The sequence below is a fragment of the Diplotaxodon limnothrissa genome, linkage group LG22, assembly GCF_057381915.1.
Source record: "Diplotaxodon limnothrissa isolate DT_005_m linkage group LG22, D_limnothrissa_male_GT1.1, whole genome shotgun sequence".
Taxonomy (NCBI): domain Eukaryota; kingdom Metazoa; phylum Chordata; class Actinopteri; order Cichliformes; family Cichlidae; genus Diplotaxodon; species Diplotaxodon limnothrissa.
Genome location: NC_140616.1, coordinates 23,424,134 through 23,438,986, shown reverse-complemented (window position 1 = coordinate 23,438,986; position 14,853 = coordinate 23,424,134). Strand labels below are relative to the sequence as shown.

General features: G+C 40.0%; 1 protein-coding gene across 4 annotated transcripts in view; it reads right to left on the bottom strand.

Annotated features, from left to right (window-relative positions):
- The window catches only part of adgrb2 (adhesion G protein-coupled receptor B2), a 191,125-nt gene that overhangs the window by 66,921 nt on the left and 109,351 nt on the right, over positions 1-14,853 (bottom strand). For all 4 annotated transcript variants that reach the window (XM_085345892.1, XM_085345889.1, XM_085345891.1 and 1 more), the window contains one exon: positions 3,316-3,442. In XM_085345892.1, coding sequence (XP_085202018.1) covers positions 3,316-3,442 — 127 coding nt within the window. The remainder of the gene's footprint in view (positions 1-3,315; positions 3,443-14,853) is intronic.

Sequence of the window (14,853 nt, the reverse complement as noted above, 5' to 3'; positions counted from 1 at the left end):
TGACCTCTCGTGTCCATTCATATTTCTGGATGCCTGCTTAGGCAAGCTCAGTGTATTTGAATGCAAGTTCGGAGAGGCACCTGAAAGCTGCTATTAGCTTTAATGTCAACACAACTTGAGCACCGGCTTTATGGGCTGACAAATGCGAAGGGGAAAAAAACGTGGAAGTCACATTATTGACTGGAGGTGCAAAACGTTAAACTGACTTTTATAAAGCCAGTACCTCCCTCAGCTCCAAATCCCGTGATCTCCGTGAGCTCTGCGCAGGCAAAGAGTCCAGACGTATCCGTGGGGTTTGTGTGTTCCCACTGGAGTCATCTTAAGAATTAAGTGGCTTGGTCTTTTAGTATTCCTTCATGACCTAACTCAATCAAATCCTCCTCCTCTCCCTCTCTCTTTCTCGCTTGTCTGTGTCGCTAAAGTAAAAAAAACCCCAAAAAAAAAACACCTCTGTCTCGTGTCTGATAGCGAAAGGTCTCTATAGACACTCAAACACGCAGGACACACACATACACACACGGAAATCTCAGAGGCTATAGAAAGTAAACAGGATTAACTGGCTATCCCTCACTCCACTGTAAACGGCCTGTAATGGCACCACTGCTTCTAAATCCCTCCACCTACCCCCCAACCCCCACTCCCGCTGCCTCCCTTTTCTATTAAACATGGAGGTTAATCCTCAGCCCCCCTTGTCCCTCGCGCCGTAACCCAGGATAAGCTGTCAGAGCTGGGCTGCTGATACTCAGCACTGCTCCAACAGCCACACAGCCTGGACAGAGCATATGAGTGCATCTTTGTCTGTGTGTGTGTGTGTTGAGCATCTGTGTGCGCGTTTTCATTCGCCCAGACTTACATGCATGCATGCATGCAGGCTTGTGCATGTTAAGTGTTTTTAAGTGCATACCACCATATATCAGTGTGTTCGCATGTCTGAATGTGGCTCTTTCTTTCTTTCTTTCTTTCTTTCTTTCTTTCTTTCTTTCTTTCTTTCTTTCTTTCTTGCTTTTTTTATTTATTGCCAAATTCAATTTGCCTCTCTCTCTTCTTTTTACACAACCCAATCTCCACTGGAGTAAAAAGCTAACTCTGGAGCACCCTAAAGCAACAAAGTGCACTCAGCACCAGCAGCAACAGCTCCTGACTGAGAGCCATTGACACAAAAACACTAACCCACACACCTTCTGGTCCTGTGCACTGGGTCTAAATGGCAGCACTGGGGGCTGACTGATGAATCACTAATGACTACCACACTCTTCACAGATGTCACAAATGTAAAAAAAAGTCAATGGTTTTTTTTTTTGTTTCCCCCCTCTCCTGGCCCTCTATCAGTCAACTCGGTCGACCTGCTTGCTGTGTGGCGAGGGAAAAGTCAATACTGTACGGCTGGAAGAGGAGTCACAGGAACCAGAAACAGTGGCCGGAATGACCCGTTCGGCTTATGGGTCAAAGTTATTGTGTTTTCCATATTACGGGGAGTTAATGTTTCCCTGGGGTCTGAAATGGCTTCCAGACCCCTGTGAAGTAATTCAAGCTCTGAGGTACAAAAATAATGAATAACTGCAGTTCCTTACCTGAAGGCCATCCCCTTATTTTGACCCTCTTTACAGTTAATAGAAGGGAGAAATAGAACAGAAGGGAATAATAATACAAATAAATCCTAAAGCAGGACACGGAAATCTTGAGGCTTACAAACCAGCTGATTATCTCAGGTTTACGCAATTTACTGAGTCCTTCCTTTAAAACAGGGAGGTCATCTAAAAGTTGCGACGCCAGTCAGTGTCACTACTGTCAACTTGGCTTATCCATGTTTGCGTTGGATTAAATGACTTTATCCGTCTCAGGAAACGTTCAAGGCAGCTGTCACTTGCACGGCTTCATCCAAGGTTGGGGATAACAAGAAACAGAAGTGAATGTGACTGTGACAGGAGTTTTTCAATGCCGTGTATGCACTGGCAACTAGATGCTACCCAACAGTGGGATTCTTTTAACTATGCTGTTAAGAAGACTAAAAATGCATTCAGCTTAAATAAACTCAATTAGATGTTCTCATTTCTCAGTTTTCAATGAGTGCGGCAACCATGAAACCCTTTATTTCCTCCCTTCTTTTTCCTTGAGACTGAAGCATTTATAATATGCTGCAACTCACTACAATATTCTGCCTCTAACTTAATTTTTCTTTAGAGCAATGGCATCAGAGGCACATTTGGTATGCGGTAATATTTGCTATAAAAAAGGGGTGTAACATTAGCCAGGGGGATGTATAAAAAACTTACCTCCAATATTCATACTCTTTTAACTGTATTTGTTTCTTTTTGGTGCGACCAGATAGGGGTACTGATGAATTCCAATTTTTTTTTTGTTCCCAATGTTTGATGTTCTTCTGCTGACAAAAGCTATGCTAAGTACAGTACGGATTTTTCAGAGCTTTTTTGTGGGAAACACTGACCTGCCATTGCTGTAAACAGTACAAGAGATTCGCAGGTAAAAAAAAACAGCTAAAAGGAATAAGGGAAGCAAGAAAATGGGTAAAAATAATGAATTAGAGGTAAGGTGTAAAATAAATGGGGTGATAGTGTGAGGTGTTACACAGTGAGAGAATTAGGGTCCTTTGGGTGGATCTACGAGGAAGGTGATCGGGTATTTAGATGACCATTAAAGCAGGAGAACAGGTCAGTGAATCAGAATGTGCATTACCATTAACTGCTAAAAAGCCCGCTTTTGTCACGTCAAACACACACTGTGAGCCACGTGAACTATTTATAGAGGAACACGTTATGTGCTCCAGGCAAAAAAAAAAAAAAAAGTCACACAGAGACACAATAAAATCTCTTCCTTCCTCCCGTCGCCTCGCCTCTCTCACATCACACGGGACTGAAAGAGTCCGACCTTCATCAAGTTTAAGCTCAAAAACAAACAAACAAAAATAAACCCCAAACTTGCGTAATGGGAAGAATGACAGCCAGTCAACATATAATTAGACAAACACACAGTGATCAAAATAGCCATTTATACAGTACTGTGTCACAGTTATAAAACTGACAGCCCCACTCAGGCTGCTCTCATTGTTATGAAGTAAGACATCTCACATAAAGCTCTGCTAGTCATGCCAGCCTCAGCCATCCATATCCTTCTGTTAACTCAATAAATGACTTAAGAGACGTAGTTCTCGGTGATATGTCTGACGGGGATAGTGGCTGGAGTCTGCGTACAGAAAATCAGCTCACTGACCTGCGCACCCTCTCCTCCTGGTAGTAGTTGCCTCGTTAACACCCCAAAGTCCCACAGAGTACATCAGGCTTTGCATAGGTGACTCACCGGGTCTTTAGCTTGCTGCGCTAACACGGCGTAGGTGGATATTCTGCTGCACAGGCATTTGGTATGGACAGCGGTTGACGCGAGCGTTTGGCAGCCTTCTGTGCCCCAGTTTTCTGCGCCAGCTTCCCTGGAGGTGGAGAGAAGGGTGGGGTGGGGGGGGGGGGGGGGGGTTGGTGGAGAGGGTGTGGGGAGGTGGCACATGGGACATAGACAGTGACTGTGAGACACATAAAAATAAAACTGTCACATGACTACACATGGATACAGGAGGTGAAAAAAAAAAAAGCCCAACAACTTGTGAAAAGGGGACAGAAAGTTTTAACGGACTCGTTCCTCCCCGTCGAGCTCCCCGAGCTCAGCCATTCACAGCATATACGTTTAACATTCAGCGATCGGCACTCGGGCACCGCCATGCTCTTTTACTCCTTTACAGCATCACCCCACTTGTCCTTCTCCGTGTTCAGCAACCTAAACACTTTCTTTCACGTCTTTGTTCATCCTTTTTTTTTCTTTTTCCCTTTTATCTATCCCATCTCCCTTTACATGGAAGAATGCCCTTAGAGTCTGGGGGGAAAATGAAAAGGATTGCATCGGCGAAAAGTTAACAAAAACCAGTGAGGCCTAAATGGTGTATGGGGCTTATGTGGAACTAAATGGTCAATTGCTTTGACACCTAACACATTACTGCAAAGGAAGCAAGCGGCCAGAATCTCGTACAATAGAACCTTGAACGCTTTATTGCTTGGGATCTTTACCGTCTTTTTTGGCCACCCGTTGCCTCCCTCCTTCACACCCTTTTACTTTTCTATAAAAGCTCCCAACGGAAGGTCGAGTGTTGAGGTCAATCAATAAGAAGTGAACTAATTACCCTGAGAGTTCACACTGCACATTAACCTTACGATTAACCCTGGATATACTTTTATTTCAGTTGCCAGAGACAGGTGAAAGCCATAGAGATGTTCTAATGGGGTCAAGAAGGCCAGCTTCATGAGTTACGGCAAAAGAAGGAGCAAGTAATGTGTCAGTGAGAAATATTTTTGTTTCTTTTTCTCCTCTGTTCCTTTCTCTGTGTTTTGAAGCGGGTGTGGCAACGTCCAGGATTTAAAGTAGAAACATCAGAGCTGATGACAGTTAGAGTGGGTTCAGTTTCATTGTTAATCCAGTCCGATCAGGCCGCAGGCAAATAGTCGCGATAAAGCAGATTAAGTGAGTATAAAACTTTTAGAAATGTCACCTCAAGATTTGAAACAGCATGAACGTTTGCTAAACTTTCATGTTTTGTCATGAATATTTTAGGTTATAGTAAAATACTTCGCAGGCTATATTCAATGTAGCATGCAAATATATGGAGTAGGTGTATAGGATTTTTTTTTCTTTAACCAAAGCCTCAAAAACCTTTTGCACAGATATCTGACAAACTGTACTTTCCAAAGTACAGCCTTTTGTTATAGCATGTAGGCACAACAATCTGACCACAAGGTTTGATTTCAAGCAGCAGTGGCCTGCTTGAAAAAGAAAAAAAAAAAATCAATTATTTGAAGCTAAAGACAATTCCTGTTACTGTGGTAATAGTTGCCGGTTTCAAAACAAGGATCTTTAGCAGGGGAAGAAGGGGATCTATGTGAGAACAAATGCTTCCCAGCAGGGATTTTGGGTGATGAAAATGTACCTAGCGACTCATCTTTGTGAAAGAAAACACTCTGTACTTGATATCTTTATCACGGTAACAAATACATTTCCACCAATTTAGAAACCAATTTAAAATGTGCATTTTTTGAAAATCATTTTGTTAGTTAGCAAACAACACCAACTTTGTGCTGCTCATTTTGTTCTATACACATTTATGGAGTGGGAGGAAAGATAAAACACAACTGGAGAGGTATATGCTGTTCTTTCTCTTCTGCTTTAGTGAAGAACTTAATTACCTCATTCCAAACTAATGGCATTGAGTACCCTCAGCAGTGGATGGAGAGAAAATTTAATAAAGCGTTGGCTGTTTCAGGACATCTATTTATTAGGATTTATATATACAGCCTATATATTTGAAAGTTATTAAATATGCAGAAATCTATAGTTTAGAATGAAATTATTATCCCCTTGTGAAACTTAAAGTTTTATAAACATTTCCCCATGTTTTTTAATATAACATTATTTCTACTTGCAGACAATAACAGAATTATTGTCGATGGGTCAATGTTATCATCCCCCTGAAAAACTGACCTTTTATTGAGCCGTAGCACAAACCACTGCTGCAATAATGTGCGTTATCTTTGTAATGCTCTAAGCTTGTAAAATCAAGTTAAATGAAGTTAAAACTTTTTCCACATAGTACAAAAACTTAAGCAAGGGTTTGAGCTGCCACTTGAGAAAAAACTAAATTAATCAGTATAGACTTAATAAAAACAATTGTTGATGCTCACAAAGCAGGAGACGGATAAACAAAGTTATCAGAGTGTTTCAAGAACTGTAGTGAGAAGTATCATCAAGAAGTTGAAAGAGAGCCACACAGTGCAGAACAAGCCGGGCAGAGGTAGGAAACAAATCACAGACTCTGAAAAGAAAACTAGTGAGATGTGTCCAAAAACAACAGAACTACCAAGACACGAGGAAATGACTTAGTCAAGCTGGGAACTGCGGTCTCAAAAAAGACCATCAGTAGGACCGTGAACAGGACTGGACTTTGAAGTCTCAGACCAGGAAAAACGCCACTTCAAGCCAGAGTGAAGGATGCCGAGTACAAGCGGAAGAAGGATCATGCAAACTGGAAGCACATCCTTTGTTCAGATGAGAATAAACTAGACTAAACTACTGCCTGTGCTGGAGAAAGAGGGAAGAGGTGTAAAACCCAAAACAGAACAGCATCTCTACAGTGAAACACGGTGGTGGCAGTATTATGTTGTGGGGACGCTTCAGTGCGTCTTGAAGTGGGAATCTGGTCAAGGTGGAAGGAATCGGAAATGTGAAGATTCTGAAAGTAAACCTCCAGTAGTCGGCAGCAAACCTGAGTCTGAGTTGTTGCTTTGTCTTCCAACACGACAACAACCTTGATGAACTACCTCCAGAAGGCCAAAGAGAATGTTACTGACTGGCTTAGGCAAAGCCCTGACAAATCTGTGGGCTGAACTGAAGGCCATCACATCTGGAGGAGCATGAGAGAGCAAATGTCTGCAGGCTGTTATCCAGCAAAAAGGATACACAACTGACTATTAGGCCTCACAGGGACTGATTTTGACCCTTGTAGTTTTATGTTTTTGTGACATACTTTTTTTGTCTATGTGCAAAGTATCAAAAAGCTAAGATGTTTGGAAAAGCCCTTGCTCTCTTTAACAGCACTTGGGAAATGCTTTGACTGTAAAATCTGTATATCTTTAACAATTAAAAATTTAAATGAGAGGAAGCTTGGCTGACAGCTTCAATTCAATAAAATTAACAAGCTGTTTTGATTAGTTTTGTCTTTATGGTATCTTAGCTTTTTATCCAACCTTTGGGGGAAATAACAGAAGGATAGCTTTCAAAGAGGAATTCAACGATACTCCTCTGTGATGCCCGCTTAACACAGCTCTGTTGCACAAAACTCTGGATTTGAGAGCATAAATGAATGAAATAAACAAACACGCTGAATGGTTTCTGGTTCAAGTTAAGAAAACTTTACTGTTGCTTTTACACCCGTCCATCAAAAAAAAAGCAAACAGACAGTTAAAAAGTTACATGCTCTGCTTGCCACTTACATCACGTTAACTGCAGATCAGTAAAAAATACCACTCAAGACTATTTCTGCTCTGACAGGCCACTTATATATGATCAGTTTGACTGTAAATGACAAGAGTGTATCAACATTAACCCTCAAAAGTATGTCTGAACATGAAGGACTGCAAACAGGATCATAAACCAGACACATGCACACACACATACACTGACACTCAAATCAAAATGTCACTAATAAGATGTGAGTACAATCCCCTGATGATCATCATCTGCACTATGACACTTCAAAGACTAAGGATCAGAAAAAGAGTTACAGCAGTGAAGCTTAGAGACAGCTTGACAGGTATCAACATGGTGCAGGGCTTTGTGTGTTTTTGTGTGTTTGAGAGAGCGACAGATAGAGGAAGATTAAAAAAAGACAAGGCGAGAGAGCAAAAGAATGGCAAGGATGAGGAAATATGTGTGTGGTATTTTTGCTTCTTTGGCTTGTGTATACGTCATTTATTTTACCGACCACTGTAGCTGAATAAGGCCCAGTCACAGAGGCCTAGATGGTCTAACTGGTCATGAAGTAAAAATGAGCATTCCCTGGCTGGTTGCTAGTGCTTGCTGAAGAGAAAATGATCGCTAAAGCTCCAATCACACAGACCTACAGTAACCCCCTAGCAACCACCTGTTTGTCAGTGGAAAACGTGTGCTTCTCAACCAGTCAGGAAAAAAATTGAAAATACTCCTTGTGACGGCTTTGTTCACTATGAAAGTGTTGGATTTGTCTACAAGCACGGGCCAGCTACTCTCCGAGCTGTCCTGCCCTAAACAGCCTCCCACTGGTGTCTCGTCACACCCCTGAGCAAATATATATTTTTGCCTCTGCTCTTTGTCTGACTTTCTGTTTATCCTGCTGTTTGCCATGTTGTGTCCTGCCTCATTCTTACATATTCCCCTGAGTTTTGGTTTGTCCTTTTATTATTATTATCATTTTTTTTGTTGGCTTTATCCTGCTTTTCCCTGCAGTGTCCTTTGGTCACAGTCTTTGTAAGTTTATTAAAATATATTTGGTTTATTTTATCTTGCATTGGAATCCTGATATTTGCAAGAAAACAACGGAAAAACATTTCTTAATAGGCAAACGTCCATCTGCAACCCATTTCTGACATTTCACTAATTACCATGGTAATACATCCCACAACAATGACTAGCTGACCACTTTTACAGATATAATTTGTTGAGGAACTATATTTTTGAACTCTAAAAGGTTGCACTACGTGTTGGGAAAGTATGCTAACACACAAATCGACATTTTTTTCATAGTCATATGTGCTGGTTAGCTTATATATGACCTCCCAAATGATGTCCAGTTAAGTACTTCCAAACGGCTTTGCTCACATAAGTACAGGGACGTGAAGTGTTACATGTTTTTAATGGTTAATTTATACATGGACATGAAAGCCTTTAATTTACTGCTCCAAACATTCAGACTGCATGCAATAAATAAAGACACACACACAGACACACACGGTATTCTACACTAGTCTCAGCAGAGAGGAAGTTGGCGTAATGAGAAACTATCTGACAGCACACAGCAGGGAGGGATCGCTAAAGATAACACCACACACACGCACACACACACACACAAACACACACAGGCACACAAATACACATTATCTGTGACCTCTTTGTTTTGTCTGCTGAGTTTCAAGCTTAATTGACTGCTAACCTTCATCTACCATAGCTATACTCCACTGTTGGTTTTTTGTGCCTTTCAGCAGAAAGTCAGCTTTGACTTTTATTTAGTTTTATGTCGCACACAAAGTTGGCACAAACCCTGAATGCTGGCATTGTAGATCCACTACAGCTACGGCTTCACAACACTGCTGTGACTCCCACTGGGCTCATAACAGTGTTAGATTATCAGTTAGGATCAGAGGGTGAGAAAAGATTAAAAGGACGCAGCTTTTGTGATACTTTTGTTATAGCCTTTGAATGGACCAGGAACTGCTGACAGCTCTTCTTATCATGGAAAACAGGTACCAGATGTACAAACAGGTCTCTATATTAGTACAGTTGGTAGATAGGCTATGGAATCCAAATGTATACTGCAAAGAGCTCCACCTGGCATTATAAGAAAAAACTACAAGATGTGTAAATATACATAAAATCAACCTGCTTTCTAGAATTGCTGTAACCGACACATCTACTCTTTGGTCTTGACAAAGATTTATTAAATGAATGCTAGAGTTGGTGATAACCCTCCATGCTCAGTGGGGATTACACAGTTTACACACACATTAAACAAGAGTTTGTAACTCGACAATGCGCTCATTGAGGGCTGCTGCTGCAAGGCACTGCGCTGCTTTGCATTGCAATAAATATAACCATTAGTATCCTAACATTTAACATGTGCACTTTATCTTTAGCTGCCTTAAAGGGTTACATAAGAATCAGAACTGCAGCTGATAGGGATCTTATCATTTTGAAGGTGATTTACTGTATTGGACAAACTGAAATTTTGACCTGTGATAGTGTCAGATTGCAAGGTTAAGAGATCACCAATGGAATTACTCTTAATCCTGTCAGAAATGCTTACAAATATGAATTATATCACTGAGCTCGGACATTTCTCTCAAAAATGTGTATGTCTGCACAAGATGTTGATTAGTAGCACTGTTGTTACCAGATAAGCAAAAATGTTGACCTGCCAGTGGCAGAAACCTATTAAAATGCTTCCCATTTTGCTTCCTAATTGCTGGTAGAATGTTTTTGTGGCTGTTAAGAAAAAAATAGGAAAAATACTTTCCGAACAACAGCGTAAATTGACCTTTTATGTCTACTGAGAATAAATTGGCACCAAATCTTGCCTGAAAGGGCAGTGCTATGAAAGCCAATTGCCCCCTGTTAAGCAGCAAACAAAGGTTAAACATGCTTTGAATGACTAAAACTGAATGGCTTGATGAAGGGATTTCAGCTGTATGAAAGTGTAGTGATGTATTGCCAGCACCTTTATAGTCATATTAAAAAAAAAAAAAACAGGACATGGACTTTTTCCCAATGAACCAAACTTTGTTGAAAAGCTGATAAACAAAACCTAAAACTGACATTTTGCCATAATTTTTAGAACTTCTCTGAATCCATAAAACTAAAAACTGTTTTTCTAGATAAGATAGGGGGAACCAGTCCTTTTTAAACCTCCGACATCTTGGATCTAGTATTCTCTTTCAAACTGTGTGGTGTCAAGCTCTAATGAGATCTCTCAAGGTCTGAGAAAAAAAACATGATTTGAATGCCTAAGACTAGGACAAAGGTTTCTAAATGAAATCTCCAGGTTATTTGAAATACATGATTCCACTTCATGGAAAAGTTTGTCCAGGGTTAGATACACCAGCAAATACAGCCCAAATGCAGACTGATGCAAGAGCACTTCCATTCAATGGTGTGTTTATTTATATCATTTAAGACAAGAGGTAGCATACATTTGGCATTAGAGATATGCCTTTACTATGAAAACACCTACAAGAAGCTGTTTCTGCTAACTTTTAAGGTCAAGAGCTTATCTTTGTTTCCACGGAAAAAAAACTACATGTACTGGTATGTTTAAATAACTGTAGGTCATGCTTTAACATTTCACCTTCAGCTTTTATTCATAAGAGACCCAAATATCCCAAATATGTCTCTTCAACCACCAGCGTGCTAAAGGTACAGAACAAAATGCACATTGGGTCTTTATAGACAGGCTGCGCTTTTACAGTAGATGTAAGCAATTTTAGCCGCTTTAATCCACTTATCTGAATCAGTTGGTACCATTCAATATATAGTCATAGCTAAGCATTTAAACCAGTTTTACACGAGAAAATGTTGTTCTACACAGCTGTCAGTGATTTAATAAGGATTAACATTATCAGTTAATTTCAGCTGCTGGCAAATGCTGTCAAAACGATTTAGGAGATGAATGCAAAAAATAGTTTAGTCCATTTTAAGTTCATTGCTCGGCTTCCCGGGACTCATTTTGGTGTTGTCAAATGTTTGCAAAAAACCTTTTCCTGTGTTCTTCAATGGTCAGAAATGCAGCGAAGCAAAGGAGGAAAACAATAAAAATGTGGAAGCGGAATAGGCAAACAGCAATAAAGCATTGGGGAATGACAGAATTATTTCACGCATAGATGGAAATCAGTAGCACGAGAATCACAGAAAGTTTTGTCCTCATTACAGAAAAGAATTCTCTGAAGTCAAATTGCTATAAAGTCTTTAGACGACTGCAGGACCAGGTATAATGTCCACTGCATGAAATTGTGAAGACAGTGAGCAAATTGCCACAGACAGTGTGTAACCCAGTGCTGTAAAGCTTTTTGAAGAGAAGAAAGAGTAAAGTCATTGTCTATGGCAGAGGGAGAGCTGGTGATAGACAGTGGAAACAGAGAGCTAATGAGTCATAGGCAGAAGGACCAGTGTGAAGGGGAGGGTTTGCTGTACTATCAAGGAATTGTGAGTATTATGGAAGTAAATGACCTCAAGAAGGAAATGATTCAGATATACCACTGTGTTCAGATTCATCAGCGTACATGTGAATCAGTGGTATCATATCGCAATGATAAAAACTTATGATAACAACTGAAGTATGTACTTATTGCTCACTTGTGAATTTATATAGTAATATTTTTTCCATCAGTATCTATACTATATACTGATCTGTACTATGTACAGAAGAAGACTGTACATAGTGCATTTTGTTTTGATAATCTCAGGTTATTTTAACTACTACTAATATAGTTTACACTGTATTAGTGTAAACTACACTGCATTTTTCATATAGTATGTTTTTCCTTATTTTGTATTAGCATTTACACATATAAATAATGTGCTTAACTGACATATTACAGTCAAACTAACTGCTCAGTTACACTAGAGTAGAAAATAAGACAGAAACCATGTTAGAGATATCAAGAAGTAGCCTGGTGAGTGCATGAAACTTTTCTAAATAGATGAAATAAGATCTCTCAGACAGACTGACAAAAAGTCTGTGTCGATGACCACAAGACATCTGCACTGCTCTTCACAACAAGGAACTTGACTCAGCTGATTGCCAACTGGTTGCATTCTGATCGGTTCCCAACCAACATCGCACACACAGCTTTCTTATTCGTATTACAAAGTGAAGTGTGAGCACTGCATGTAACGCTGCAAAAGATATGACAATCCACAGTAGTAAAACAAACAGAGAAAAGGTTGTAGTTAATTAAAGTATTGAATTTAGCTGCTACAGTATCAAGGATGAGATATGTGCACGATATCATCTTTCAAAAGCTAACAAATATTTGTTGAGATGGCTGTTTGGGTAATATGTTTGCACTGGATCTGCTTTTATGCACTGTGTATTTTTACCTTGTTCTTTTAGGTTTTTTTTGTGAGGTTTCCTGACATTTTTGTACTGCTCTTATTTCTGCATTTGTGACTCCTGTCTGTGAAATGTGTTACATAAATACATTTTTCTTGCTTTCACACTTGTGGCGTACGTGAGGAAAAACAGAAGCCATCTGTTTTTATTGTTGCCCTGTATGAGGTGCACCCTGATTCCAAAGAGACAACATACTAAGCAAGATTACTAAACTCTGCGGGCAGTGGCGACATGTCATGGATTCAAAATGTTTAATCACATTGTGATTATCTGCTTGTACTTTATAAGAGAACACAAGGGTCATCCTGGTGTCACAGCTTTCCGTTGCCATGTTAAATCCGACGGGTTGGATTTTAATCTGGTCAAGACATTTTTTGTCATGGTCCTGGGTCAGTGACCCAGCGCTTTTAGTTTGTATTCACTTTCTAGTTGATGATGATGATGATGATGGTTTGAGTTCTATGTGTTATATTCAGTCTGCCTTTGAGTCTGCGTCTGTGCCTCTGTCTATGATGTCACCCCATCTGTTTGTGAATCTGTCTGTTTAGTTCAATGTCTTGTCTGGTTCCATGTGTCTAGGGTTTCCTGTTTTACTTTGTAGGTCTGCCTCGTTATGCCCATTAGTTCCAGCTGTGTCCCCTCCTGTGTGCCATTTCCTGATTACCTGGTGTGTGTATTTATAGTTGGTGTCTGCCTGTGCTCCTCGTGGCGTCGTCTGCGTTTCTCTGTGAACCTCTCGTGTAGTCTGCTCTGTTCCATGTTTCTTCGTGTCTCTCTGCCCCTCGCCTCGTGTCCTCCATTTTGCATTAGTTTTCCCAGTTTAGGTTTATGTTCGGTTCTGTCCACACCTTGGTTTTCTGCACTGTAAATAAAACCCACTTGCACCTCCGCCATTGTCTGCTATTGGATCCTCCTTTCTCACCCTCCACACGACTGCCGCCCCAGCCGTGACATTTTTAAATGTTACTCCTTCCTCTCACTGAATTTCCTGATGCTCCAGCTGTTTAAATGTGAAACTAAAGTTTTTTTTATTTACTGCTTAATTTTTATTCTTCAAATGTAATTTGCAAATGCAATTTATGTTATTGTATGTCCGTGTCATTGTGTGTAAGATGCACTAAATAGTATTTGTTTGGCCAACATGTTTGAGGGAACTCTTCAGATAAAAATACAATATCAAGTGTTATGTTATAGTATTTATATTGTTTAGATATTTGTGGGGCCATATTTAGAATCTTTTTTAGTTATTGTTGAGTCAATATCTGCTATAGCGTGTCATGCTGCTGTAACCTACTATTACTGCTACAACAACATGTACTACAACAGTAATGAGAATTACAGGAAACTTTTCGAAAACACAGGAACAAAGCAGAAAAAATAATAAAACAATTCAGCACAATGGCATTAAATTTGAGTTACTGAAAGCACGTGGAGCTAAATAAGGTAACATGCATGTGTATTCTATAACCTACTTGTGATTACATCTTTCATTCATAATTGGGCGGGTTAGGGGTTTTCTCTTTCTTTTTTAATGTGTTGTTTCATTATGGATTTTTTTCTGACTGATTAAAATGTTGTATTTATTTTTTAAACAACCAAAGAATAAGATCAACAGCAATAGTACCGTAAAGTTTTCTTTTAACAAAACTTTTTAAACTGCGCTGTTTATCTGAATATAATACTGCATGGTATATACTGCTAGGGATCTAGTCGGAACCAAGGTTGAATCCAGTGGTGAAAACAGGAAAACAAATGTGTAGAAGAGATTATCTTTTCTGATAGACATTACTTCTGTGGCTACCAGGGAGCCAGACAGCACATTTACCAGGCGGGGAGTAAATCCTCGCCTCTTACTATATAGCTCGAAAGCACTGACACAAATCTTCACATGACTCAAATCATCTCTGCTTCCTCAACGCTACATACCACCTACTGTGAAGGATTGAGTAGTACACATTTGTTGTGGTATACTGCAGCAAACATATCTGCCAGAATATAAGCCCATGCTTGTGTGTGTCTGCATGCAAATCCAGATTTGAACTAATTTTAAGCGTTCCTCTGTTCCACCGGCCGATGTAAAGACTGGTCTTATAACCAGAAGAACATGCTATAAGATTATGGGAAGCTTGTCGTGATGTTTACATGCAAGGCTGTACAGATTATGTTTTTGAATGTACACGAGACATTTATTGATTTGAAGGCTGTGTTTGGTGAAATGACTCAAAGAAAAACATAATTTACGCGTCTCTTCTGATGCACGCATCGCTTTTGTGGCAGGGTCAGTGCAGGACATCAAGCTTTGTGCCTTGCGGTTGCCTCCACTCACCAGTCAGCTGCAGATTACATTAGTGATGCACAATGACACTTGCTTCCTTTCTGATCTGATACCCAAAATAACCCAGTCTGGTATTGCCAACAAGAGTGCCAACACAGATCCTTGTAAA